Here is a 25,364-nt window from a genome sequence, read left to right as displayed (position 1 = left end):
TGATGATGATAATAATAATAATAATAATAATAATAATAATAATAATTTTAATAATAATAGTAATAAAAATTTTAGGAATAATTTACAGTTATATTATTCAATTTCTATAAAATTAGGAAAAAAGTGGTGCCCCTGAATGGACGAACGTAATCCTTTGTCTACATTTTCCTCGCAGTAGTCAGCCTTTAGACATTTACTGAACATTTAGTATTCAGTACTAATAACAGGTTCAGACAAGGGAGTGTACTTGATGTAAATTTGTGTAACAGAGGTATCACCACTTTTTGTGAAGATACACATAATTGAATACTTACAAAAGTTTTGTACATACCCAGTCTAGTACTGCAAGCTGCATTCTCATTTCATAGGTGTCTTTGCGACTGAAATGGATGCGCTTCTGTGCATAAATAAGCATTACCATGTGCAGTGATTCTATCCAGAAAGTATCTCGGCACTACAGTAAATAGAGGTAACAAGTGCAAAGTTATGCCATTGAATAGAGCATTTGTGATATAAATAAAACATGTACAGTGTAAATCTTTGTTTCTTAGGTGGGAGAAATGTTGCTGCCCACTCATTGACTTTCCATGTACAGTACAAAATAAAGTGGTTGTTTGCAGATCTGTGGAGTAAAGATACTATGCCACACAATAAGTATTAATGTATGAATCAGTATTACCAAGGCATAGTCTTCAGCGAATTTGTAGATGTTCGTTCCCTGTATAGCCTTCCGGTATGCTGCAATAGCCTGTTGGCTAACAAGAGGTTTTTTGCTACATTCATAGCCTTCTTGATGACATAGAGACTCCTGATGGCAATTGGAGTGATCCCCCTGTACCACACAGAGAAAAAGAAGAAAACAACCTTTCGATCATCTGTACAATTTCTACTGTGTAGAGCTAGATATTTCAATTCAGTAGCTTGTACAACCTTGATAATGATGAGGTGCAAAAGGCTCACCTGTGGTGTGAGGGCAATAAAAAATTACAACAGCCACTAACCACTCATATCTACTTTTCCCTGGGAAATTATCTTTTGTCACAAAATTAGGATCACAATTCAAGTGTTCATGTTCCTCTTGAACCCTTTTACCTGGTAATGGTCCACAATGTTTACCATGTACCGCTTCAGCTCATCTGCATCACCATTGCAATTCTTCATTGCATAATAAATATGCGTCTTGGTGCACTTCACTGTCAAAACAATGGAATTTTTTTTAGAAGGTAACAGTACTGTTTTTCACAAAATATGCACTACAAGAGTCACTCAGGATCCAATATATGATAATTAAATACAAAAAAGGCCACATCACATGTAAGGAGGGCCTTTGCAGATCTTATGCCCGATTCAGTTTGTCTCCAAAAATGAAAAATTACCTTTGTCTGACAACTCTGCAAACCAAGACCTCTCTGAGTCCCTAACAAGCCCACTGGCAACCTTTTTGATGGCCTTCTTGACACCCTTCCCACCTTTATTGAGGAAAGGAAAGACAAGAACTACCATTCATTATCACATAGACCAAAGCAGACCATAGTTACTAGTTTGATGCAGACTACTAGTTAATCCATACCAGTAAAATCTAGTAATTTGGTTGGTGACCTACCATGCCAACTGTCATATGAGTTTCTGATCCCTTTGGTTGATAGCCACAGCCTCAATGCTGGCACATAGTCATGTGCAACTTCACCGACACGATGACCTACAGGTGTTGCAAAGATCAGTACATAAGTGGATGCCAAGAAAAACATCATAAAACACCCAAAACATAAATATGTGGAACAAGTTGCATTTGCATAATATTTAAGAATCAAATATTTTATACACAAAAACAGTGTGGGAAATCCTCCTTACTATGAGACAAATACAGTTTCAAAATAATTCGGTCTTTCAACACCTTGGAGTCACACAATATTTGTGGGACAAATCCACTGTGTTCAATGAGGGCAATCCAAAAATATCCTATTTCTAACTATGAATTGCTTATAATTTCTGGGTAGAGTGCACAGCCAAAACTACATTACAGCTTACCAAGAGCTGTTAGAGACTCTACCACTGCTTTAGTCATTGGTACTTCTCATGATGCTGCAGAAGGCATATCTTCCTTATCCCAATTCAGGCAATAAATTACCTTTTTGTTTCTGAAAAAGAAATGTCAGAGAATTATATCAACAATTCCACATGTTGGGTTGCATTCAAGCAGTGATGGTCATAGTTCAAAGTCCCCACCGATAAGATAAAGCAGAAACTGTGGTGTGCTGTGCTGCTCGGGTGGAATCATGTCTAGCATCTGTTATGATGATCTACATTATGAAAAAGGAAAAAAAAAAGCAAGAAATTTAATTTGATGAATCACTAGTTTGCAAACAAAAATAAAACATGTAGAAATTGTCGGCTTCATGCAATGGTAACATACATCTCCTTGGAGAAGATATTGAGCATCCTGCTGTGCTTCCAACCTAGCTTCCTGCAATTTCACTTCATACCAAACTTTCACAGCATTCTTGTATCCTATTCCAGTGTATACTGGAAAGAGGGAAAAAGAACAACTGAAGTATATCATTGTTGTTCTCAAGAGAAACTTTTGCTGCATAAATGCTATGGTGCATGACAAGGAAAAGGCAATGAAAATAAATAAACTCTACTACAAAATTTCAATAAATTCCATGATCACTGATGAGCATTAGGGAAAGTTTGTGTAGTATACCAAGTTCAATATAACAACACAGTTATTATAAGAGCCGAATTATATTCGAGATATTTTAATACTTGTAGTAATGTATCTCTCGTCCACATTTCCGATGTGAGCTGCCTTACAAGCATTGAAATACTGTGTCTCGGTAAGGCCCGAACTGATAAATCCATGTAAAACTCTAAACAAAAATGACAGCAGTGTTAGCTTACAGCAATGTCAACTGCAAAAAATTCAGAATTTTAAAAATATAAAAAATTACTTTATGTACACTTTTACCTCAAATTGGCTGTGTACTTTCCGCCGATGATGCTACTGGAATTCCATCGAAGGGAATGGCCAGCTACACAGCCCACGCTGACGAGCACAACATGTCCATGCTTTACCGTATCGAACGATGACACCTCTAGAGGATAGCTACATAAAGGACATTTGCCGCCATATTTTGCCATTGTTGATATGAGGTTTCGCACAGCGTCGTTGGACGAAATAAAATAGTCTTCATTCTCCGTACTTTGAGTGTGGATATCGAACTTTCCGGTTGTATTTTCACCGCGAGCCAAAATATATGGATCAGTGATATCCGTTTGCGTTTGCGCGTCTACTTTTTTCGAACACGAAGGGAAAGGTTGTGGAGAAGGATGTTGCATCGTTGACGAAAACAAAGATTGACTTGCTGTGGTTACAATCTGACTTCGTTCGAGCTCTTCGAATGAGCTCAGCAATCGTTCCATCATCAAAAGATGATCGCCATTGGTGTAGGTCGCCATTGGTGTACGACTGGTTATACGTAAGGCACTTTTAACCTGCTGAACTTTAGATTTCAATGCCTCCAAACGCTGCTCCATACCCGCTTCAACCTCAAGCTGGTTTTACCAACATGCGAGGCAGCGAGGCGTGCGAGGCACCATGCGAGGCGTGCGAGGCATGCGAGGCAGACGTGCGAGGCATGAACAAAACATGCGAGGCATGAACAACCCCAACATAAACTGCTAACCGTTAAGCTAACCGGGGAGCTATTTAAGCTAACCTGCGTGCTATTTAGGCTAACCGGAGTGCTCTTTAGGCTAACCGGAGTGTTTTTTAGGCTAACCTGAGTGCCTCACACGTCTGCCTCGCATGCCGCGCACGCCTCGCTGCCTCGCACTTTGTAAGGACCCTACCTAATCCGTTGTGCACGAGGAGGCATTAGTTTGGGCTTCTTTAAGAAAGATTCAGCCATGGAAAATCCAAAGCACAAAATAATCGTTGATAATATAAAATAGCGCCTGAGAAGCGATGACGATGCGTGCAAACTAGCTCGATTCAAGGTGGAAGTTGCGACACAAAAGCACAACAGCTTCCGCCATGAATCGAACAGTCATTCCCAAAAATGAATAATTTACATCATGCCCTTCTTTTGAGCATGTCAAATATTGGTTAAACGATGACATAGACATATTGAAGGCTCAACAAAGCAACAAATCGTATGCGAGGAGTCTGTGAACGGGTACGTATGTTCAGCGATTGACAGAGACGGTTACAGGCGGGAAATTCAAATTTCTTCGCTAAATTTTTCAATTAGCGTTAGCAGCAACAGGATTTTAGTACGTTTCTAGTTTAAATTCACAATTTGGGTTGTTTTACACCTGCATTAAGTTCTTTATGTATCGGTTTTTATTTGTTCCATTGCAGTATGAGTTTACCGCATCTTCCTCGCCGAGTCCGCCATCTTTGATTAGGACTACGAAACAAAGATTGCGTGACAAAGAGGGGGAGGAGCTATGCCTTTTATAGCGCGGGTCCTTGTTTAAACAATTTTCATATCCCCCCTTTTTTTGCCCCCCCCCCCCCCCCCCCCCTGTAGGATACATAATGAATGCAGCCTAAGCAGACTTGCATGTATTTAAATGCTATTAAATAGGAATTGTGGAGCTCCCCTTTTAGGCTTCCCTGAATATATATTACGTTATAAGACACCTATCACTACTATTTCGTTCTTATTGGTTGTCAGTCGAGGAATAAAGATTCTAAAACAGCTTCATGAAAAACTGATAGATCCTCTCTTTATTTAAATTGTATTCATTCCGCGATGTATATGCCTATATCAGCATCTGGTTTGCTTTTGCGATTTAATGTTAGCAATTTATAACCAGAAATGCCGTATAAATTCGCACAGTTATCAGTCAACCAGGTTTCTGTCAATCCAATTACAGAAAAGTTGAGTTTTAGTGATTTTAAACAGTCTAATTTCTCATCAAATTTATTCCTGATACTTCTAACATTCATGTGTATCAAGGAAAGTTCTTCTCTGATGCATTCGTTCTTTGAAGTTGTCCCCTGCACAGTATTGGTATTTATCACCGGAAATTTAATTAGATAATTACTATCAGGGTCACTGTCGTGATGTGTTGGAATACAATAGTCATTATTTAACTAGAATTAGTCTGAAATGTCAGCCGTCTCCTCTCCCTAACCCACAGGGGGCGCGGGAGAGAGAGACGTCTGAATTCCGAGCGTTATAATGTCGTCCGTTGACGTCACACAGTAATTTATGCAATTTTGCATAAATAAAAACCTTTTAAACAAAATGGCGGCCACGAGTCATGGAAGCGCGCGGCGGGCATTGCAGCATGCATAATGTAAGAGGTTGTGTGCGTTTTTTAAGCCGTAAAATTTGAAGGCAAAGCATCAAGAATGCATGTACGGGATCGCACTTCATTTTTCACCGAAGATGAATTGAAAAATGTTCCGATAATTGTTATATAGTAAATAAAGTGTTGACAGCCCAGACACGTCTCCTATTAAAGCTCGTGGTATAGTGGCATGAAATGTGACTTTTCGTTATGGTTTGGCTTTTTTGACTGTTTTTTTTTTTTTTATATGAAATAAGAGTAGGTCCTTCAGAATATTACTCGAAGCAATTGTTGGTTTTGAATAAAAGTCATTTGGTCCTCAAGATGTTTTTGAGGTTAGGCAACGCCGGGTGGTAAGGTGTGACAAAAGAAAGAATTTTGTTTCGCACTTTATTGTTTTGTTGTAAAGCCGACTTCCGTTCAGTGAAAATCAGAGGTTATTTTTTCAATAAGATTGTGGGGTAGCCCCTAGCCCAAAAGTGCGTTTTGAAGTGGATGATGTTGTAATAGAATGATTTTGCAGAGGAGTTGTTTCGAAGAAGTCTCAGGGCTTCATTTTTTATGAGTCCTTTTCTGACCCCGGTGGGTGGCAGGAAGAAAAATGTGTACTGGAAAGTCTCTGTAGGTTTAAAGTGCGTGCGAATGTCAAGGATTCCCGCTTGATTGTAGAATCGCTGAGACTTCTGAGAACCAAATACTCAGTGAAATCATTCTATTGCAATACCACCAACTTCAAAACGCGCCTTCAGGCAAGAGGCTATCAACACAATTGGAATAACACAACACAATTGAAAAATAACCTCTGAGATTAAATTCACTGGACGGAAGTCGGCTTTATAACAAAACGAGAAAGTGCAAAATAAAATTCTTCTCTTCTTCACAACTTACCACCCAGCGCTGTCTAATTAACCTCAAAAACACCTTGAAACCAACCATTGGCTCGAGAAATATTGAAAGAGCCTCCCACTTATCTCATACCAAAAAGGAAAGTCTTTAAGAGAGATACTCGTGGGAGCAAAACTACGTTAAACGAGAAGTCACTTTTCACACCATGAACTTACGAGTTGCGTCTGGCCTGTCAACACTTCATATTCGCCACCGAAATGAAATATCTGTTTTCGCAAGTTCGACCAATAAGAAACGGTTATCTATTTCAATTAGGTAAGAACCAATCAAAAACTACCTACCATATTCGCAAAAGTACGTGACGTCACCGGACGGCATTATAACGCTCGGAATTCAGACGTCTCTCTCTCCCGCGCCCCCTGTGAGTTAGGGGGAGGAGACGGCTGACATTTCAGACTAAACTAGAATGGGTTGTTATTAAAATTATTGAACTTATTCTTGACCAAATCTTCAAGGTTGAAAGATGTATTTGCTTCGTTATAAATTTCATTTTTACTCAATTGGCTAAATGGTAAAGAAAGACGTTCCATGCAATATCAATGATCATTTTGGTTTTCGCTAACAAGGGTTTCGTTATTTGACCTCAGTTGTGTGTTCAGCGCAACTGACATGATATTCTTTACTGCATACCGTTCGCGTATGTAGCACTTTATGACCTGATGTTTATGCCTTTCTTTTCTATTTTGTTGTTGGCATATTTCGCAAATCACTGTTGGTTACATTTTTTGTTATGTTTGGATAAGAAGAATGCAATATTGTTAATTCTCTGCTGAATTGGGTTTAATCTCTTCATTGCTGGTAATCATTGAGCTTTTCTACCTTGATTTTCCCATCGAATGCCTATCCATTTCCTATTTTCTTAGCCTTTGTTAGATCATTAAGGAGTTTGACCTTTTCTGCGTTGATGCTGGTGAGATCTTCGGCGATCCAATAATCGGTGTCTTTCAATTTTCTTTTCAGGATTTTATAATCTTATCCTTTGATTTCTGTGATAGAAATTTGATCGGTATAGGTCCCGGGGAGGGGGGGGGGGGTTACTTGGGTTCAGTTTTGCAGGGTATGTGCCGCTGGCCTCTCAGAGCCCCTGCCCCATTATAGTCTATTTTGTGGCCAGTTATAGACCCCATCTTAGTCACTTTTGGGAAAATGTAATTTTCGCGATCCCAACTAAGTCACTTTCTATTTATGCATCTACTTTATCAATCCTTAAATAGGTCATCCTAAACTGAATGGACTTTGTTCTGGACCGGTGGTTTTGTGCTATTGTGTACTATTGTGTAACTGGTTAATATTGAAGTTGTGGTTTCAAGAACGGAATGTAATGCGAGGTGATTGTTACCAGTTTAATAAACAACTTTCTGAACTTTTAAACATAGACCATTTTGCATCCTTACTTAATAGAATTTTATTACCCCAAAAATCCGAAAATGTGCGACCCCATTCTAGTAACTCTATTGAAAATGCAACCCCATTCTAGTCAATTCAGTCGTGAAAATGCAATCCCATCCAGCGGCACATCCCCATTTGCCTCTTATAAGGAAGTACCCCACCCCCGCCCGCCCCCCCCCCCCCCCCGTATAAGTCTTTGTGCATGCCCTCTTGTCTGTATTTTCCCGCTCTGTGGGCAATCTCGACTTCGTTTTCTTTTAATTCTAAGTGGAGCATTTCTTTGAAGATCTTTATTGCAAGGTTCCCTGGCTATCTTCTTCATCTTCGCTTTCTTATATCCCGAATAGCCTCACACTGTTCTTACGTGTGTACTGTCCCAGTTATCGTATTCCTGCTGTGCCTTGTCTAGTCTTGCAAACTTCTTCCTAAAATTTTCTTCGAGGATTTCAAATGAGGTATTTAATTCCTCCTCTATCTACTTTTATCTATCTCTTTTTCTGCTTCCTCTTTTACTTTCTGTAAGCTTCGTCTGAACGGCTGAAAACTGCTTTTCCAGAGCTTCTACCGCTTTCACCTGGATGGCGTTGTATTTAGTTTCAATGTCGGACTTCATTTCTTTTTTCAGGTTGTAGACATCATTAAGCGATACCTCCTCTTCATCTAGTTCGCTTGCCTTGTTTTTCTATGATTTAGGCTTACTGTTTGGGGACTCAACAGCTGGGCTGTTGCAATTCATGCGTTTAATCGCAGGTATAATGCGCTGGCCGCGTGGGCGTGTGTTTACAGCAGCCATGTTGAATCTTGTAATCAGATAATCAGCTTTTTTAAAATGCTTTCATCAACCGAAACATCTAGCGTAAACGCTTTAAAAGGCGTCTTGAAGGGCTTCTGGCCGCAACAATAAGGATAATTATCTACCTATCAAATAGCCTGTTCCAGGCTCCTAGAGAGACGCGCGAAGGAAAGGGCGAGGGGACGAAAACGACGGAGGGGACTCCCCCAGTCCCCCTCGTTTTCGTCCCCTCGCCCTTTCCTTCGCGCGTCTCTCTAGAAGCCCTGGAACAGGCTACCTATCAAAAAAAATTAAAATCATCGTCTGATGAAGAATATTTGCTGACTGCATCTCAGGTGACGTGACTCAGTGGGTGACTAGATTATGATGACACGTGAAATACTAAATTTTTGACTTACCTCTTGCTTGACTGTTTACTGACTAACTCGGTATTTTTTAAAACTGTTTATAGGCTAGGGGAATTCCCCATTAATACCCTCATGCAAGTCAATCACGTGAGACCCATACGAGAGCTTCCGTGACATCCGGCATGTTTCAAGTAGAGATTGGTACGTAGGCACTTATAACAAATCGATTCCTTGGCACGGACAAAAACGCTTACAATCTCTGCTTTATTATATATTATCCATTAATCTGCCAACTTCGATTCAGTTTCCAGTGATTTGTTTGAAGAATTATCAGCGTGACTGAGAATAGGAAGCAAATCTTATCAACCGTGAGGTAGGACTAAAGTTTATTTTCGGGTTTTGAGGGCTCAGCGATCAACAACAACCGCAATTTTAATATTGGGTTTGGTTTGGCTCGTTTCAGGGCGTCGGGTAACAGTACAGCCTCTCTTGTAATCTTTGCATAAGGATGGGATTTGGACCGCGTAATCATAATCTTCCATGTCTTGCAGTTTTGTATTGCGTGCCTGGCCATTTGTTTTTGTGGCAAGATGTTGTGTTTGTTATCTTTTGATCCTTTCTTTAGCATTGCAGCTCAATGTCAAACTCATTGCGACATTTGCCCTATGGAGTATAGAGTGACGCCGACGCCGGTGAAATCACGCTATTTCTTGAGAAAACACTATATTCTAAAAACACACTATTTTGGGGGGCAGGATATTGCCTTTCTTTCCCAAAGTAGAATTCCTTTCCTAAATGTACCACCAGAAATATGTTGAGCAATATCTGATCTTCTTCTGATAACAAAATGGAGAGATTTTGTCGCGATCTACTCATGGCATTTTATTTATATTTTGTTGCGTCGGTTTGATGTAAATATTCAAAAGGACGTAACCGGTCGACAAACCACTAGACCGAGGAAAACTGGGCTTCTTCAACAGCACATGCTTGGAAAAATAAATGTCCTACAAAATTCAAATACTGTATTTATTCGAGTAACCGCCAAACTTCGTATAAGCGCCCACCCTGGAATAAGCGCCCACTGCTTTCCTTCCCAACTATAAACATTTCTGTATTAGCCAAGCCGAGCGTGAAGTAAGAGGAGCGTCATCACCTTGTGCTCCAAAATTGGTTTTAGATATGTTAGTCAATGAACTTTAATATTTTTTATGGCTTGTTTATGTGAGTTTTTGCACTTTGTTTTGTCTTGTTAAAGCCCAATAAACTTGTCATCCCTCGTTTTGTTATTCTCTAAAAATGTCCTCCTGGCTGAAAATGTTGGGAAAATAATAAACGCTCTTCGAATATTAGCGCCTAGGGCGGTTAATCGAATAAATACGGTACCCTGAATTTCCCGTATAGAGTGTGTGCACGACAGCCATGTTTGAGGACCGAGACAATACAATGATTTTCCTTTTCTACTGTTTTAGTCCTCCAACATGGCCGCCGTGCACACACCCTATTGATATATAATTCGTCGTGGTTTGCGTCGATTACGATGTTGCAAAATGAGTACAAAAGTCTTTAATCTTGTTGTCTTCAGGTTCTCGTCGCTTGAATCCCAAAGGAACCACAGTACACTCTTTTATATAAGAACCTTTTTCATAAGAACGTTGAGGCTGAGATTAACTAAAATATAAAAAATTAACCAACAACGTTACCCAGGCTGAGAGTCAGTTAAGAACATTTTAATTTTGACCAATATAAATATTAAACAGTAAAAAAAAAAAAACCGGATAAAATAATACATGTAAAACTTCAGTCTGTAGGTGCCCTGATCACGTCCGCATAGACTTATTGAAATACCATAACAGGTAACTTAAGAATATCTTTTAAAAGAACTTTTCAGACTCAAATTGCCAAAAAAAAATTAAGAACGTTCAACATTCTAGAGAAAAAAAATAACGATTCAATGCGAAATTCAGCCAGCAGAATTGACGTTCGTAGAGTTATGAGATCAACAAGTATTAAGAGGGAATGTCTACTAACACCAAGCGAGGGGTGGCACATGATAAAAAATGAAAGTCCTTCACAAATTGACTAAGGATACCCTATGGTAGTTTTAGTAACGTGGTGGTTTTGATTTCTCGGAATTCTTTTTTAAACCCAGAAAAATTGAATAAGGGACCGATCGTTTATTGCGTCCTAGGGGGGGGGGGGGGGGGGGGTCGGTGGTTTTTGAGTGGGGGTAATTTTTTTAAACGAGCTCTTTTTTTTGGGGGGGGGGGGGATTTTTTACCTTGAACGAAAAGTGAGGGGGGTAAAATTTTAAGACATACAAATGGTACCAACTTAATGTATTTAGCAATCATTCTTCTCATCAATCATAGAGTTGGTAAAATCGACTAGATACTTCTCCATATCGCTATTCTTCAGAGCGACAAAGATCTTGCATGTAATAGGTTGAGTAATGACATAGACAGGCAAACGGTGTATTTCATCAAGCAGTTTATCTCTGAAGGCTTGTTTATCTGGCCAAAAAAATTGACTAAAAGACGAATAGAGATGGTAGGCTTCTTCAAAATCTATATATCCACATCCATACATCGAATGCTCCTGTACTGCTCTCAAACCCCGAGCTGCTTTGACCTTCTGTGTACCTTCTTTTGACGACTGAAGAATAGACTCCAGCAATAACAAAACATCTTTATTGTCAAGACATTGAAGAGATATTCTAAGGTACGTCCCCTTACTTGAATTTCGCCTAACTTCTGATTGTTTCTCTCGCCGGTTCAGATTCAGAGAGCTAGCGATTTCCCGCATGTAACCAACCAAGCGTTGTGCCCTGGAACTTCTCAACAATTCAACCACCAGGCCAACCATAAGGGGGGGGGGGGGGTAAAATTTTCAAACTGTCATTGCAGTGGGGGGTAAAACATTTGTTTGAAAGATTTTTTTTCGGGGGGGGGGGGGTACAATTTTCATACACTCGATTTTTTGGAAAACCACCGCTTTCCTTCCCCCCCCCCCCCCCCCCCCCTAGGACGTAATAAACGGTCGGTCCCTAAAATCTGTTCGGGCCCAAGTGTCTATAAAAGCACCCAAAATAGACTTGTCCCATACCTTCTCTCAACTTCGCTCTGTTTAATTCGCATCGATAAAAAGAAGAGTTTGCCTTTTGGTCGAGGGTCGAGGGTCGAGGGTAACTAGTCGAGGGTCGAAGGTAAATGGTCGAGGGTCGAAAAATTATTCAAAATTATTTTCAAATTATTTCTGAACTTTGTCAACTCAAAAGTTCACAGGCTCGTGTTTACTCGAGTTTCCGGTGCCTGTTTTTGCCGAATTTGAGTTTTTCAAAAACTTTTACATTCCCACGGACTGCCGGCGTGCTGAGCATTAGAATCTGGCGGCCCTTTCTATTTTTACGGTTAAATTATTTTTTTTCCGGACCGCGGATTCGAATTATAGCAGAAGATAACGCGAACGCTGAAGATGCTGTTACGTATCGTTGTAACACTCAAGGTTTTAAAAAAAAAAAACACTGGGTTTCTGCTCTGAATAAACAATATTGTTTTAAAAAAAAATAACCCAGTGGTCTTTTTTTTTTTGTCTAACGATTCACTTGCTTATGAAAAGATTAGGGCCTATCCGCACTAGCAGACAAATTCGCATTTGTCTTCGTACAATCTGAACAAAAACTTTTGTCGTGACAATTTTTTGTCCGAAAGTTTTTATCCGCACTGAACACTATTTGTAGTCTACAATCTGTCAGATATGTCAACAACTGTGGCGGTGATGTATATTATATTTCGTTCTAATTTATTCTGTTCCGCGCCAAAACAATAATGGAACACGTTCAAATCCTGATCGTTATTGCTTGTATTTTGCTTTTAAATCAAGCTCAAATTGAGACAGAAATAGTGCTTATGTTGTGCTTAGTATTGAGACGTCTAATTCTTCGATATCAAGTGACCTTGCTTGCACGTGAACACTGTAGACAACAGAGCCGTCGAGGACTCTATCGATGACCGATTTTCTAATATGACCGCCACTTTGGTTTCGATTCCACTGTTTAGCATCCTTGACTTATCTAGCAGGTATTTTATCTTAACTTTTTGGGTTTTTCGTACCAAAGTTCAGCTCCAACTCTTCAGCTCGCGTTATCTTCTGTTATAATTCGAATTCAGACTAGACATGGTATGGTATGGATAATATACCTGCCAACTTTTTCTGAGTCAAACGCGTGAGATTTTTGCCTCGTCATGAGCGGTATTTCCGAAAACGTCCGAGCCACTTGCGAAGATTTTCGACGATTTTACGAAGACTTCCGAACGTTGCCGAGAATGTCCGGAGATATTTGACGACCTTTGAACACTTACGATTCGAACGGATTGTAGACATTTGAAAGCTTTTGCGATTGTTAAAAAGGGCAAAGAAATAATACATAACAAATCTGAAATGAAATGAAGTGTTTTTAGAACAACTCGTCCGGATTTGTGAGTCAGGCGTGAGAAATTGTCCTTGATGCGTGAGATCGCTGTCTTTAGTCCGCAGGCGTGAGACTCACGCATAATGCGTGAGACTTGGCAGGTATAGGATATTCAAGTCAAGTGCGTTACGAAGGGCTCAGTTCTAGTTCAGAAGTCCCATTTGACAGCAAACCGGAAGTAAAGCAGACCCTGTATGCGACACTTGCAGGATCAGACCTTCGTGACATAAATACTGAAGTGTGATCAGTCGACCTCATTGCCTGATGAAGACTAGCAGTAAGCAGTCGAAACGTCGCGATCTACATGACTTGAGAGACTACATCGTGAAACAAACCATTATTTAATTTATTACAATGTATTGCTGTGACAAATGATCGATGCGTGCTGAAGTAGCTAGCAACCTTAACAGCAGGTTTCTTCTTGCACCTTGCCTCGAAGAAAGCACTGGTGGATGATGAAACAAAAGACGATAACGCGCCGCTGTTCGGGAAAATGAGCACGCGCTCACCCCACCCCTATTTTTCATTTACCATTAGGAAATTTGTATTTCCTTTGGCATTGACCTCTCAGCTGTAACAATTCGATGGAAAAAGCCATACATCGACAAACTGCATTCTCTTTGTCAAAGATGCGCACGTCAGCAGTGAGGAGTGATTTTTTATTGGCTGATAACATTGTTTTGTGCCATCAAGAGAACAGTCAGGGATGAGACCGTAGCGACTTCTGCACGAAGGTGAAAACCAAGGCGTTAATACTCAGTGGTTATAACAAGAAAAGTGTTCCCCAATGTTTCACCTCAGTAAAATGCAGAGTATCATACTTTAGCAGGGCTGGCTTTGTGGCTCAGCCCTTTTGGTGTGTATAGATGATAAAAACATTCGGCTATAAATCATCGGTCCTGTCCACACTTTGGTAAAGATTTCGTTGTTTTTAATTTGTTTTTCGTTTTCAGCATGTCAGGACACACGTTTCCCGTGTGTTTTTCACCCAACATAGTCAAACCTAACGTCACGTGAATTAAAAAAGCGTGACATTTTATTGCGTGACTTACGCCATAAAAAGAGTCGAATGGAGTGTTTTCACATGACGTCACGGCGGCCATGTTGGTGTCCCGAAACAAAGAAATGGCGGCCATGTTAGTGTCCAAAACTAAACCTCTGGGAATTGGACATTATTTTTATGCAAACACTTTCTTTTGTTTCAGTAAACCAATATGGCCGGTAGTCACGTGAATAAAAACACTCTATTTATCCACGAGCGCTTTCGCTTCAAGTAAACCCTGCGAACGCATCTTGAAACGACAGCTCGAAACAAAAAAAATCGTTTCGAAATTCAAAGGAAATCAAACTCATCTCTATTTTAAACGATCTTCAAGTCGAAAAGAAGTGGTCCGATGGTAAGTCATTTGAGTTTATTGTCGCTCCATCGCAATAAGCGATGATAATTTATTCTGTTGACTTCACACATCAAGATGGCTATATGATAATGAAAGGATACAAACAGAACCAAATATCTTATATAGACAATGCCTTATTGCAGTTAGCGAAACACGACCTTTCACTGGTGGTTTAAAGCCGAATGCCGAGGTAAACTACATGAAATTTCAATAGTTTCTCCTAGTTTGGTTGCAGTCATGTGCAGTTTGTTTACACGTTGATATTGCGATTTCTGTGATTTTGAGACCGCTAATGCTCGGCGCTGGTAAAAAGCCCGAAGCTATTTTTTAAACCTGGTTTTAGAGCGATACTTCATCAATCTATAATTCTAAATTTGAAGGGTTTTACTGGGTGTTTTTGGACTCAGATACTTAATAAACACTTCAAAAGCAAATTTTCAAGAAGAAAACTGTTTAGAAGGTGTGAACCATGTTTATCTCGGGTGTTTTTCAAACCACGAGGGGCCGTCACTGTTTTTTCTATTTTTTCCGGTTTAAAAAATATATTTCAGGAAAAAAATCCCACCACGTTTTTAAAACTAGCATGGAGTATCTCTGGACGGAATATGCAGAATTTTTAATTTTTTCATCATGTGCCACTTTGTTATGATTTCGCTCGATCTTAGTAGACATTCCCTCTTAAAGTGCCTATGAAGTAAAAATTTTTTTTGCGTTTTTTTAAAGTTTACCATGTCTTAGTTACGAAATTATAAAAGAAATGCGGTAGAAAAAACAATAAGGTGCTTTTTTAGTCGTACAAAGTAGCCCAAAATGACAAAAATAGTGTCCCTGGGACTGGGAACTAGTTTAGTGTTTGATGACGTAGCAAATGCCTCAGAGATTTGTTTACAACACATCTCGCCTTGTTAATACACGGAATCGCCTGATACTTTTATCGCGAAAATTTCGTGTTCAAGGTTTCTCCCCCAAAAAATGTCGGACAATAACGAAGTAATGTCCTTTACCGAAACTTTTCCAACGGATATCTGAAAGAGTCAAGCGATTCAGGCAAAATGTAAGTTGCTGCAATCGTTCTGATGTGGATCATACTGGCGTCGAACAGCTCAAGAATATAAGACGAGGACGAAGATCAAGATGGCCTTACCGCTACCGTTCTGCGCGCTCGATTCGAAGGCGACGTTTCGATGAATGATTTTTTAGTACTTGGATATATTTTGCCAAAATGAAAAGGCGAAGAATTACGTAGTTCTGTTTGCTAGAAATTGTCTCTTCAAACTCGATTTTGTTCGATTTGAGAATGCGAGAGAGCACAGATGCTATAAATGGAAATTGCACAGGCCGGTCAAAAACTCACTTTTGATGGAAGTAATAGTTTTTAAACTTCAGATCGAGCGCATCAGTTAACTCACAAACATGATGAATTTTCTGCGATGACCAACACGCTTACGCAAGATCTTGACAGACCCGGCTAAGCGACTCCCGCTGTGTGTCTGTTGTGTTGACAAAAGCCTTTGTAGTTTTGCTCTCTTGTATAAAAGATTCTTCCCTTTTGATCAAAATGTGGTGTGACCGCTCGTGATCGTGAGGGGAAATACTCAAATATACTGACTGAAGGTTTTCTTACTGTTCGTTAGGATTAGTTTTCGATATGCATGACAATGCGTATGCTACAATTCCCGGGTACAATTGTAGCTCTGTGGCATTTGTTTAGGTTTATCGGCTCGAATAAAGCAAGATTTCTGGGAGCGCTAAATAAATTTATGTCATCTGCCAAGACTGAGGATCCGTGGATTTCTCAACCAGTGATTGCATGCTCATGTTATGTTAACTGCAGTAAGATGGCAGGATGTTTGTTTATCACAGATATGAGAGTCTGAGTGTAATATATCCACAGCTGATCATCGTTGTCTTTCGCTTTCGAGAGCTATGGCTTGAATCTTTCCTGTGAATTCGGGCAAACCGAATTTACTTCTGCCGTAAAGTTTCGTCTCTCGGGAAGTAATGTGTGCATATTCTCGGCATGCCAGTTTTTTTCGCGCAGTTTGTCATATTGGAGTTATCAGCCGCATAATAAGTCGCCGAGATCGAAAAAACTCCCTTCGCCGCCATGTCACTCGTGTGTTCCAAAGTATTTTCTACGTCACAACCTTGTAATACGATCGTTTTGGCCGCGCGCTGATGGAGACACTTTCCGGCGCTAAATTCGAACCTTTCAGGGATCATAATTGCGGATTGAGAAGGTTTTGTTCAGTAAAACCCACATATTCAGACCGAGAAATTCATAAACTAACAAACAGTGACAAAAAATTTTTTACTTCATAGGCACTTTAAGTAAAACTATAAATATTAATTACAATATATTTTAATTTTATTGGTTAATTTTATTGCCCAATATTTCGGTTAGACAAAACTAACTTTCTTTAGGGGCTGCAAAAAGCTCAGTAAAAATTGGAAATAAACGGTTACAATATTTAAAATGAACGGTTACAATATTTAAAATTGATGAGTTGATGAGTTCTAGGGGAATGAGTTCTATGTTGTTGATTGAATGGCCAGGAAGAGTAAAATGATCTGAAACGGCGCTAGGTTGATCAATGTGACGTAAAGGAGAAGGTCACTCTAAAAATTATGTATTTTTTAATTCATCAATAAAAAGTTAACACTGAGTTGAGTTACTCACCGTCTTTTAAGCTTCTGAAGACCATCCGATCCATGCGAAATCCCCCTACAAAATCCAAATTGAACGCCGCCATTTTGAATGACTCTTGGTAGCAAACTGACGGCGGGAATCTCAAGCGCACCATTGAAAATTGCCTATTTGCCTGAAAAAGGTGGTTTTTTTTATGTAAAAGCGACTTTATCCCAGTCAATTTACGTAGCATATCTAGGTTACGTCAAGGAGAACGATAAACATTTTCCTTGACGGTACCCAAAATGGATGGCCTTCGTTTTCGATGATAGATGAAATGCACAAATCAAAGAAATAAATTAAAACGATGTTTAATTTTTGAACCCACCTACAAATAATAAACTACGACGTTTCGAGTACAAATCGTACTTCCATCTTGTTTTCCGACACTAGCTCTTCTCGACAACAAAGGCATTCTCTTGCGATTGGCATCACTTCACAACGCTCACAGATACACCAAAATGTACCTTGAACTCTCTCGTTGTTTTCATTACCTTCCACTTCTTCATCTTCGGGTTAGACGGACGCGCTCTGGTTCGAAACGATATGGTTAAAGCGAAGCCGATATGGTTAAAGCGAAGCCATTTCCACTTGTTTACGTTTCGGTTTGGACGAAATGACGTCATTGCAAGGCGGCTAGACTACCAAGTACTAATCAAAATGGCGGCGGTCAATTTGGATTTTGGAGAGGAATTTTGTATGAATCGGAAGCATTTCAGCACAGGTACCGCAAGCTCTATGAGATTTTAAAACAATCTGTTTGAAATGCAACTCCACAAGATCTCTAGACGTACCAATAATGTGCTGCGTGTGATGTGTTTTTTCTCTCTTTCTTTTACACTGATATATTTTATTTCTGGGCCCGCAGTTATTGGCTACTTAGCTGTTGCGATGTCCCTGCCAACGTCTACATATTGATTGTACTTTTTTTTTTGGTATCATAAAGGCAAAGCTAACAAAATAAAATAGTTTTAGACCATTACCTTTGGTAAGTACTGTAATTTGAGCGTCACGGCGACCATTGCGAAATGATAAGAACTCCATTGTCTGTTATTCTTTCTCCTACGTTTATTTCAGAATCCTGTTTACCACTCAACTAAGAAAAACCAAATAAACCAACACGACCACACATTAAAATAAAAGGTATCCAATAAAAATCTTGGAAAGAACGACAGTTTAAAGACAACACACTAAGGACTGGAATTTTCACGGTGGTCCAAGCCAAGGTCAGCGAGAATGGCCAAGCATGTCTACTTCGAGAGCTATTGTTAAAATACCAAAATAATCAATCAACTAGATGACAACACTTATAAACTACTAAACATTTGTGTAGGATAACGTACACCTTGAATCATAAGAAGTTCTTAAGTCACAAAACTAAAATAAGTCAACTCTCAAACTTACTTAACTACAAAATTCCACTTCATAACACTATACTACTTTTCCAGTCAGTTTTCAGGCGATGGGTCGAACGTGTCATGAGAAGTCAGCCCCAGATGGTGGCTTTGGTTGGTGTGTCTGTGCTGCGGCATGTACTGCTCAGTTCATTCTGGCTGGAATACAGAATAGTTTTGGTATCCTCTTCATTTACATTATGGAGGAGTTTGGCGGAGGTAAAGCAAAGGCAGGTAATGGATGTAAATTTAATCCCTTGTAATTGCAAAAACCCTGAAATCCACCTCTCAGACCTCTCGAGTGGCTACTTCGGGAACTTTTCTTTTCAAATTTTGTACAGCATGTAGCCATTTTAGACGAGGATCGCCCTTTACACGGTACGACTTTGTCACATGCGACAAGCCTTACGACCGAGGCCTACGACACGAATTGATTGGTGTAAATCAAACCGACAACTCGCTTACGACTGTCGTGTACGTCACAAAATTTGTCGTAGGATTTTAAAACATGTTTTAATCCTACGACATTTTCACGACAGTCGTAAATGAGTTGTAGGTTTGATTTACACCAAACAATTCGTGTCGTAGGCCTCGGTCGTATGCTTATGGCATGCGACAGAGTCGTACCATGTAAATCGTCCTTAAACCGCCCTTACTATGCGATATGCGCGCACTATCATCATCATCTTTTCCAGGGACCCGACTCATGCAGCTTTCATCTAAATTATTTCTGACAGCAGGCTTTTGTACTCAGATAGTACATGGGACACATCCTGCGAGGTTTCGAGTTGAGATCCCTCTGGTGGTGATAAAAAAAAAAGCGCCCTTATTGGGGACGAGGTTGAATATCCCTATTCGTATCTTTTGTTATTATAAGTTGAAACAAAATGAGTGAAGTTTGATTGTAACGAGTTTGCTCTGGTTTATATTCAGCTTGGGTTGGTTCCATCCACCTGTTCACTCTATATGTTCTAGCTCCGTTTGTCACAATGGCTTCTGACCTGTGGGGATGCCGTATCACCGCCTTTGTTGGAGGAATACTGTGTGTAGTGGGTCTTGGAGTGTCCTCGTTTGTCGCTCACCTCTATGTCCTGTTCATAACATATGGAGTAGTGTTCGGAGTTGGTGCATCTCTCGTCTTTATAACAACGTTCAGAGCCATCTCGCAATGGTTTGACAGGTCAGATAATGTAAATGAATTTGTTTAATTTTAAAAAGTGCTCTCCTTAAGGTGACTCGACCCAGTTATTTTTTGGTGGTACCACCCTACTTTGAAGCTCTCTTGTATCCCCACCTTTACTTTTATCGTAAGTCTAACACAGAGAATGTATAACATATAGATCATTGTACAATATAGCAAAAAAATTTTGGCGATCGGAGTAAATGTCACGTGGTTCTAATGCCACGCCCCTTTGAGGTCTGAGTCGAAATTCTGCTGTTGCCGGCTTTTTTTCGTGAGAATCTCTCGGCTACACATAGTGCGCATTAGTGCCTTGCGCTGAACAAATTTTCAACAAAATCGCAAAGACCCAATCCGGGAAATTTAGCGCTTTCCAAATTTAGGTCATAATTTATGTAAAAATGATAAGTAAACTTTAAACGATTATATCTAATAAACTATGAGATTTATTCCTTTATTTTGGGGATCTTTATAACAGGTGGACACTTCCACGTCAGCAGAAAGCTTTAGGGCCTTGTAAATGCGCGCGATTTCGAGCAATGCAAACATATAGAAATTATAGTTTTAGCTATTTGTTGACGCTTGTCAACGTTTCAGAGTCCTCCTCACAAAAAAGCATTTTCTTAAAAATTCGTAGTTTTTTTTCCTTCAAATTTTTTCAGGGCTACAATTGATTAACTAACTACCCGGATTCCGAATTTCATGGTCATTGAAAAACTGTGACATTATCTTCTATAAGCCCAAACTTGAGTAAACATTGAAGATTTTTAGCGTTTTCGCTGAGATTGTGCTTTGGGAGTTTTCTATTGTTTCGAGTCTGTCACGATACAGCATTCTTGTTCAGCACGCGTGCAATGACCACGCTTGCCTGACTTCCGAATGCACTCATTGGACATTGAACGCGTGCTTAACAAGAATGCTGTATCATGACAGACTCGAAACAATAGAAAACTCCCAAAGCACAAACTCAGCCAAAACGCTAAAAATCTTCAATGTTTACTCAAGTTTGGGCTTATAGAAGATAATGTCACAGTTTTTCAATGACCATGGAATTCAGAATCCAGGTAGTTAGTCAATCAATTGTGGCCCTGAAAAAATTTGAAGGAAAAAAAAACTACGAATTTTTAAGAAAAATGCTTTTTTTGTGAGAAGGACTCTGAAACGCTGACAAGCGTCAACAAATAGCTAAAACTATAATTTCTATATGTTTGCATTGCTCAAAATCGCGCGCATTTACTAGGCCCTAAAGCTTTTTGCTTATTTGCAAGGACCCATCTGTTATAAAGATCCCCAAAATAAAGGAATAAATCTCATAGTTTATTAGATATAATCGTGTAAAGTTTGCTTACCATTTTTACATAAATTATGAACTAAATTTTGAAAGCGCTAAATTTCTCGAATTGGGTCTTTGCGATTTTGTTGAAACTTTGTTCAGCGCAAGGCACTAATGCGCACTATGTGTAGCTGAGAGATTCTCACGAAAAAAAGCCGGCAACAGCAGAATTTCGACTCAGACCTTAAAGGGGCGTGGCATTAGAACCACGTGACATTTACTCCGATCGCCGAAATTTTTTTGCTATATTGTAGATTGATCTATATGTTATCCTTTCTGTGTGTTAAACTTACGATAAAAGCAAAGGTGGGGATACCAGCGAGCTTCAAAGTAGGGTGGTACCGCCAAAAAATAACTGGAACGAGTCACCTTAAGGGTTTGCTTCATCACGCAAGGCGTTATATTCTTCCTTTCTGAATAAAGTTTCTCCCTTTCTGGCATGAGAATGTAAAGAAATTTGCTCAAAAGTTGACATAAATACAGGAGATGTTTTCTGCTACGTAAGAAATATAAATTACATTTAAGGTAAGCTTTTCCAAAACGGCAGTTTTCCAAGCATTAACTAATTAAAACTGAATAAATAATTCTAGCATGTTAATTTGTAGGTTGTAAAATAACAACTTTAAATGACTCACTAATCACTGATCCTCTCCAGGCATTTAGCACTTGTCAATGGCATATGCACCGCTGGCCAATATTCAGGCACCATCGCGTTTGGACTTACACTCCAGCGCATGGTGGAGCGCAAAGGATTATCCGGGACCTTAGTTATTTTGGCGGGAATCACCAGTATCATGTTACCTATTGCTTTGGTATACCGCCAGCCACATGCACCCCCTGGGGGGCTACCACAGGAAAAACGGAGCATTAAGTCATGGCGGGTGTTGGACTTCACACTGCTAAAGGACAAATCGTTCGTGATCTTTTTGATTGGTGCAAGTTTGTACGCCACTGGTGCCTTGATACCTGCATCACACGCGGTAAGCTTCTTTAGTCTGTTCGTTCAAAATCTGGGAACAAATGCCTTAGAATGCTACAATAGTGCAGCACGGAGAATTTGAGAAGTCCCAGTGGTTGGTCTCCGGATGTTTTTAGAAGAATGTGCCCCAGAAAAATAAATACCTCTTACTACCCGAGTTCGAGGTCCGTACTGTAAGTTACGGATGTTGATTTATGGCTCAAACACGAAGCGCGCGGGCCATAAATCCATGGGAAAAAAAACGAGGATCCGTAACTTACCACACGGACCGAGAAAACGAGGTTAGTAAGATATCTATTATATCTCTGAGGCTAATCGGGCACGCGGGAAAGGAAACTAGTTGAAGTGAGTGGGCCGTACTGCGACATGCGGCCCGCTAAATTGACCAATCACACCGCGCGTACTAACTGAGAGATATAACAAGGACCTCAATGCCCCGATAATCATTGAAATATTTTCCAGCAAGCAGTGGAAACAGGCTTCATGAATTTCAGAACACTGGAAACCCATGCTGCGTGTTGAGGTTTTGTACTCACAACTCTCATAGTTAACTGCTGGTCTCACTGAATATGATTCATCATCAGAATTATAACAGGGTCGCCCAATTTATTTTTTTTATCTTTATTTTTCAGCCTTCCTTTGCCAGAGAATCAGGAGTGCCAGAAACCAATTTGCCGTATCTCCTCATAGCCTGGTCAATATCGTCTTGTTTCTTCTCCTTCGCCACTGGTAGACTTGCAGACATATTTCGAGTCCACCGCGTGCAGATCTTTCAAATAGCCATGACTGGTGTGGCCTGTTCCACCTGTCTCATTTCTGCGGCATCCAGATTCGAAGTTTTCGTGGCACTTATGGTCCTGTACGGTCCTTTTGACAGTGGGTATGTGTTGCTTAGAGCTGTTGTCGCCGAAGACTTAGTGGGCAGTGAAAAGGCTTCTAGAGGAGTAGGCTTGATGTTTAGCGCTCTTGGTTTCGCTTACTTATCGGGTATTCCATTGGCAGGTAAATGCTTGGTACTTAGACCCTGAACTGGCACCGAATTTTCTCTTTTTATCCCCTCCCCCCTCCCACCCTTCCCACTTAATTCCATGAGCGACTTAATCAGCCGACCTGTACCTTTCAAAAGCTCGATTTTCAGTGGACCCTGATAAACTGCAGCCTCATTTATTTTGACCGGGGTGAAGCCGGTCGGCAATCTCGTTCCCAGGGTCTCTCTTCTTCACCCTGGGAACGAGGTTGGCCGGTCGGATGCCCTGACCACTGGGGTACTCACTGGGAGACTGGTGACGAGCTAGTCCTGTAGCAGTTTTCAGGACAAGTATCACAAATTAAATGAAAAGAAGATAGTAATATAAATCTTCTGGGTCGCCGTAAGTCTCCCATTAGTTCAGTGGTTGATTCGCGTCCCGTTGGGGAATCGATTTTTCCTGTGACCGCATTTTGTTTTATTTGTTTTCTTCTAGTCTTTGAAACCTTTTGACAAGGGCACCCAACGAAAGCCTGACGGTTGGATTTATCAGTATTTCAGTCAACTGTACTATCCTGTTTTCAATCTTACTTTTTAGGTTGGATCTTTGACTCCACACGCTCGTATCCTTTGAGTTTTGTTGTGGCTTCCATGTTTAGCGCAACGGGCTGCTGCCTCCTGTTCCTCATCCCACCTCTCCGCAGTCCACAGAAAAGACCACCGGAGGAAGCCATAAACTTAAGACATCGACTCAATCATCTAGAACAAAAGAAGTCCAATTCAGTCTCAGTCATTGGCACTGCAGTGTGAAACTGGCGTACAACAGACTACGAGCAGGCGCCCTTGCTCTTTGCTGCAGAACCGTGGCGCTTGAGTACTTGTAGGGTGTAATTCAGTTCGTGGGGGGCACTAGAGAAGGTCCCTACCTTGCCGCATACGCATTTTGTGGTGTATGTGGTCGCGCGAGAAGAGTGAACCGCATACGCGCGAATTCTCGTCTACCGCACGGAATCTTTCCGCGCGCTTCCGAATACTGCGTCTGGCTTTCTCTTATGAAAACAGGGCGTGGCTCACATTAATTTTAAGACTGTTACACGGTCTTCGTGTATTTAGTTTAAAGAAATTAAAGGACTGGAAGCCTATTTCTTGCGGGCTTGCTTAAAAAAGCATAAATACAGAAGTTTGTGACAAGTTGCACGGTCTTGTAGACTGTACATCTAGAAAGAGCAATGAAGGCCCTAATGTATCAGGGGCACCCAACGGATCGTTTCGGTAAATTATCTGTTCGGAAGGCCCTAAATCCCCTACAATTTTCTAAAAATAATTTTCGCCTCGAGCTTTCGTGATATGGGAAATTTAAGGCGTGGTGTTTTCGGATTGATAAAAATGTCGTTTCGGGTACCGAAAAAAGGTCAGCTAAGATTTTCGGAAGGGAAATAAGATCTATAAGTTTTTGGGAAATGGACTAAAATGCCCTAGTAATTTCGAAAAGACTCAAGTTCCCCTAGAATAACCCAACAGATAAAAATATTATAGTGCAGCTTTAAATGAATCTACAGAGCTTTAAAGGCACTCCAGATAGCCTAAAATAGCGTTTCAAAGGATCTGAGAGAAAACTCCCATTGGGTGCCCCTCATGTATCAGTATCCAAAGTAACGAATTCCCGAAAGCAACGAAATACGACCTCGACTTTCTGTCAGGTCTTGTGAGACAGGATGTGGAGCCCCGAATCACGAGCTACCTTAAATTTCCGAATGAAGGCATAAAAGTCCCAAAACCCTGCCCGCGAGCAGTTTCTTTCTTCTCCTTAGTTCTGTAGCGCGCGATGGATCTAGCGAGCGAGGAAGCCGCGAGAAACACGGGCGGGTTCTCCCTTTCCCCAATCCCTCTTCGTTCACTTTTCTCAAGAATCCCTTGGCCATATAAGGGAAACCTTTTTGTCAGAAGGTTTTTTAGCTTCTGAAATTAGGAGAGGATCAGAGACATTCGGAATACTACGGTACTTTTGCTTCTATTCCAGTATTACTTTTTGTAATAATAACAATCTAACAACAATAACAATCTTTATTTGTTCACTAGATAAAAAGATACAATAAAATGTAGTATACAAAATATAAAACTAAAAATACAATGTACAAATTATTATCATCGTAAACTGTGCTAAATAAATTGTGGCAAACGAATTCTTTGTACAATTTTCCTCTCGTCCCTTTCTGCC

At 40.2% G+C, this 25,364-nt stretch overlaps 1 protein-coding gene and 1 pseudogene across 5 annotated transcripts in view; one reads left to right on the top strand and one right to left on the bottom strand.

Moving 5' to 3' along the window:
- Positions 1-4,128, bottom strand: part of LOC146480551 (uncharacterized) — a 4,745-nt pseudogene extending 617 nt beyond the window's left edge. The window contains exons 1-11 of the transcript XR_014864679.1: positions 4,075-4,128; positions 2,969-3,555; positions 2,767-2,870; positions 2,414-2,523; positions 2,227-2,300; positions 2,029-2,138; positions 1,604-1,699; positions 1,377-1,469; positions 1,093-1,193; positions 680-832; positions 332-454 (exon numbers count right to left, since the gene is read on the bottom strand). The product of XR_014864679.1 is annotated as an uncharacterized LOC146480551 (transcript). The remainder of the gene's footprint in view (positions 1-331; positions 455-679; positions 833-1,092; positions 1,194-1,376; positions 1,470-1,603; positions 1,700-2,028; positions 2,139-2,226; positions 2,301-2,413; positions 2,524-2,766; positions 2,871-2,968; positions 3,556-4,074) is intronic.
- The window catches only part of LOC146480550 (monocarboxylate transporter 10-like), a 30,625-nt gene extending 5,358 nt beyond the window's left edge, over positions 1-25,267 (top strand). Inside the window, exons 2-7 of one of the 4 annotated variants that reach the window (XM_085109727.1) lie at positions 8,844-9,112; positions 18,742-18,921; positions 19,621-19,867; positions 21,856-22,180; positions 22,812-23,181; positions 23,745-25,263. In XM_085109727.1, the coding sequence (XP_084965853.1) occupies positions 18,756-18,921; positions 19,621-19,867; positions 21,856-22,180; positions 22,812-23,181; positions 23,745-23,956 (1,320 nt within the window). In that variant the 5' untranslated portion in view covers positions 8,844-9,112; positions 18,742-18,755 and the 3' untranslated portion in view covers positions 23,957-25,263. Of the gene's footprint in view, positions 1-8,843; positions 9,113-14,327; positions 14,605-17,092; positions 17,191-18,657; positions 18,922-19,620; positions 19,868-21,855; positions 22,181-22,811; positions 23,182-23,744 lie in introns of those variants that run through there. The other 3 variants (XM_085109729.1, XM_085109728.1, XM_085109730.1) reach the window with 3 other exon arrangements.
- Positions 25,268-25,364: the final 97 nt, after the last annotated feature.

Source organism: Pavona decussata, unplaced genomic scaffold, assembly GCF_977016875.1.
Source record: "Pavona decussata unplaced genomic scaffold, jaPavDecu1.1 SCAFFOLD_53, whole genome shotgun sequence".
NCBI classification, from domain to species: Eukaryota; Metazoa; Cnidaria; class Anthozoa; order Scleractinia; family Agariciidae; genus Pavona; species Pavona decussata.
This window is presented reverse-complemented; position numbering and strand designations above follow the sequence as displayed.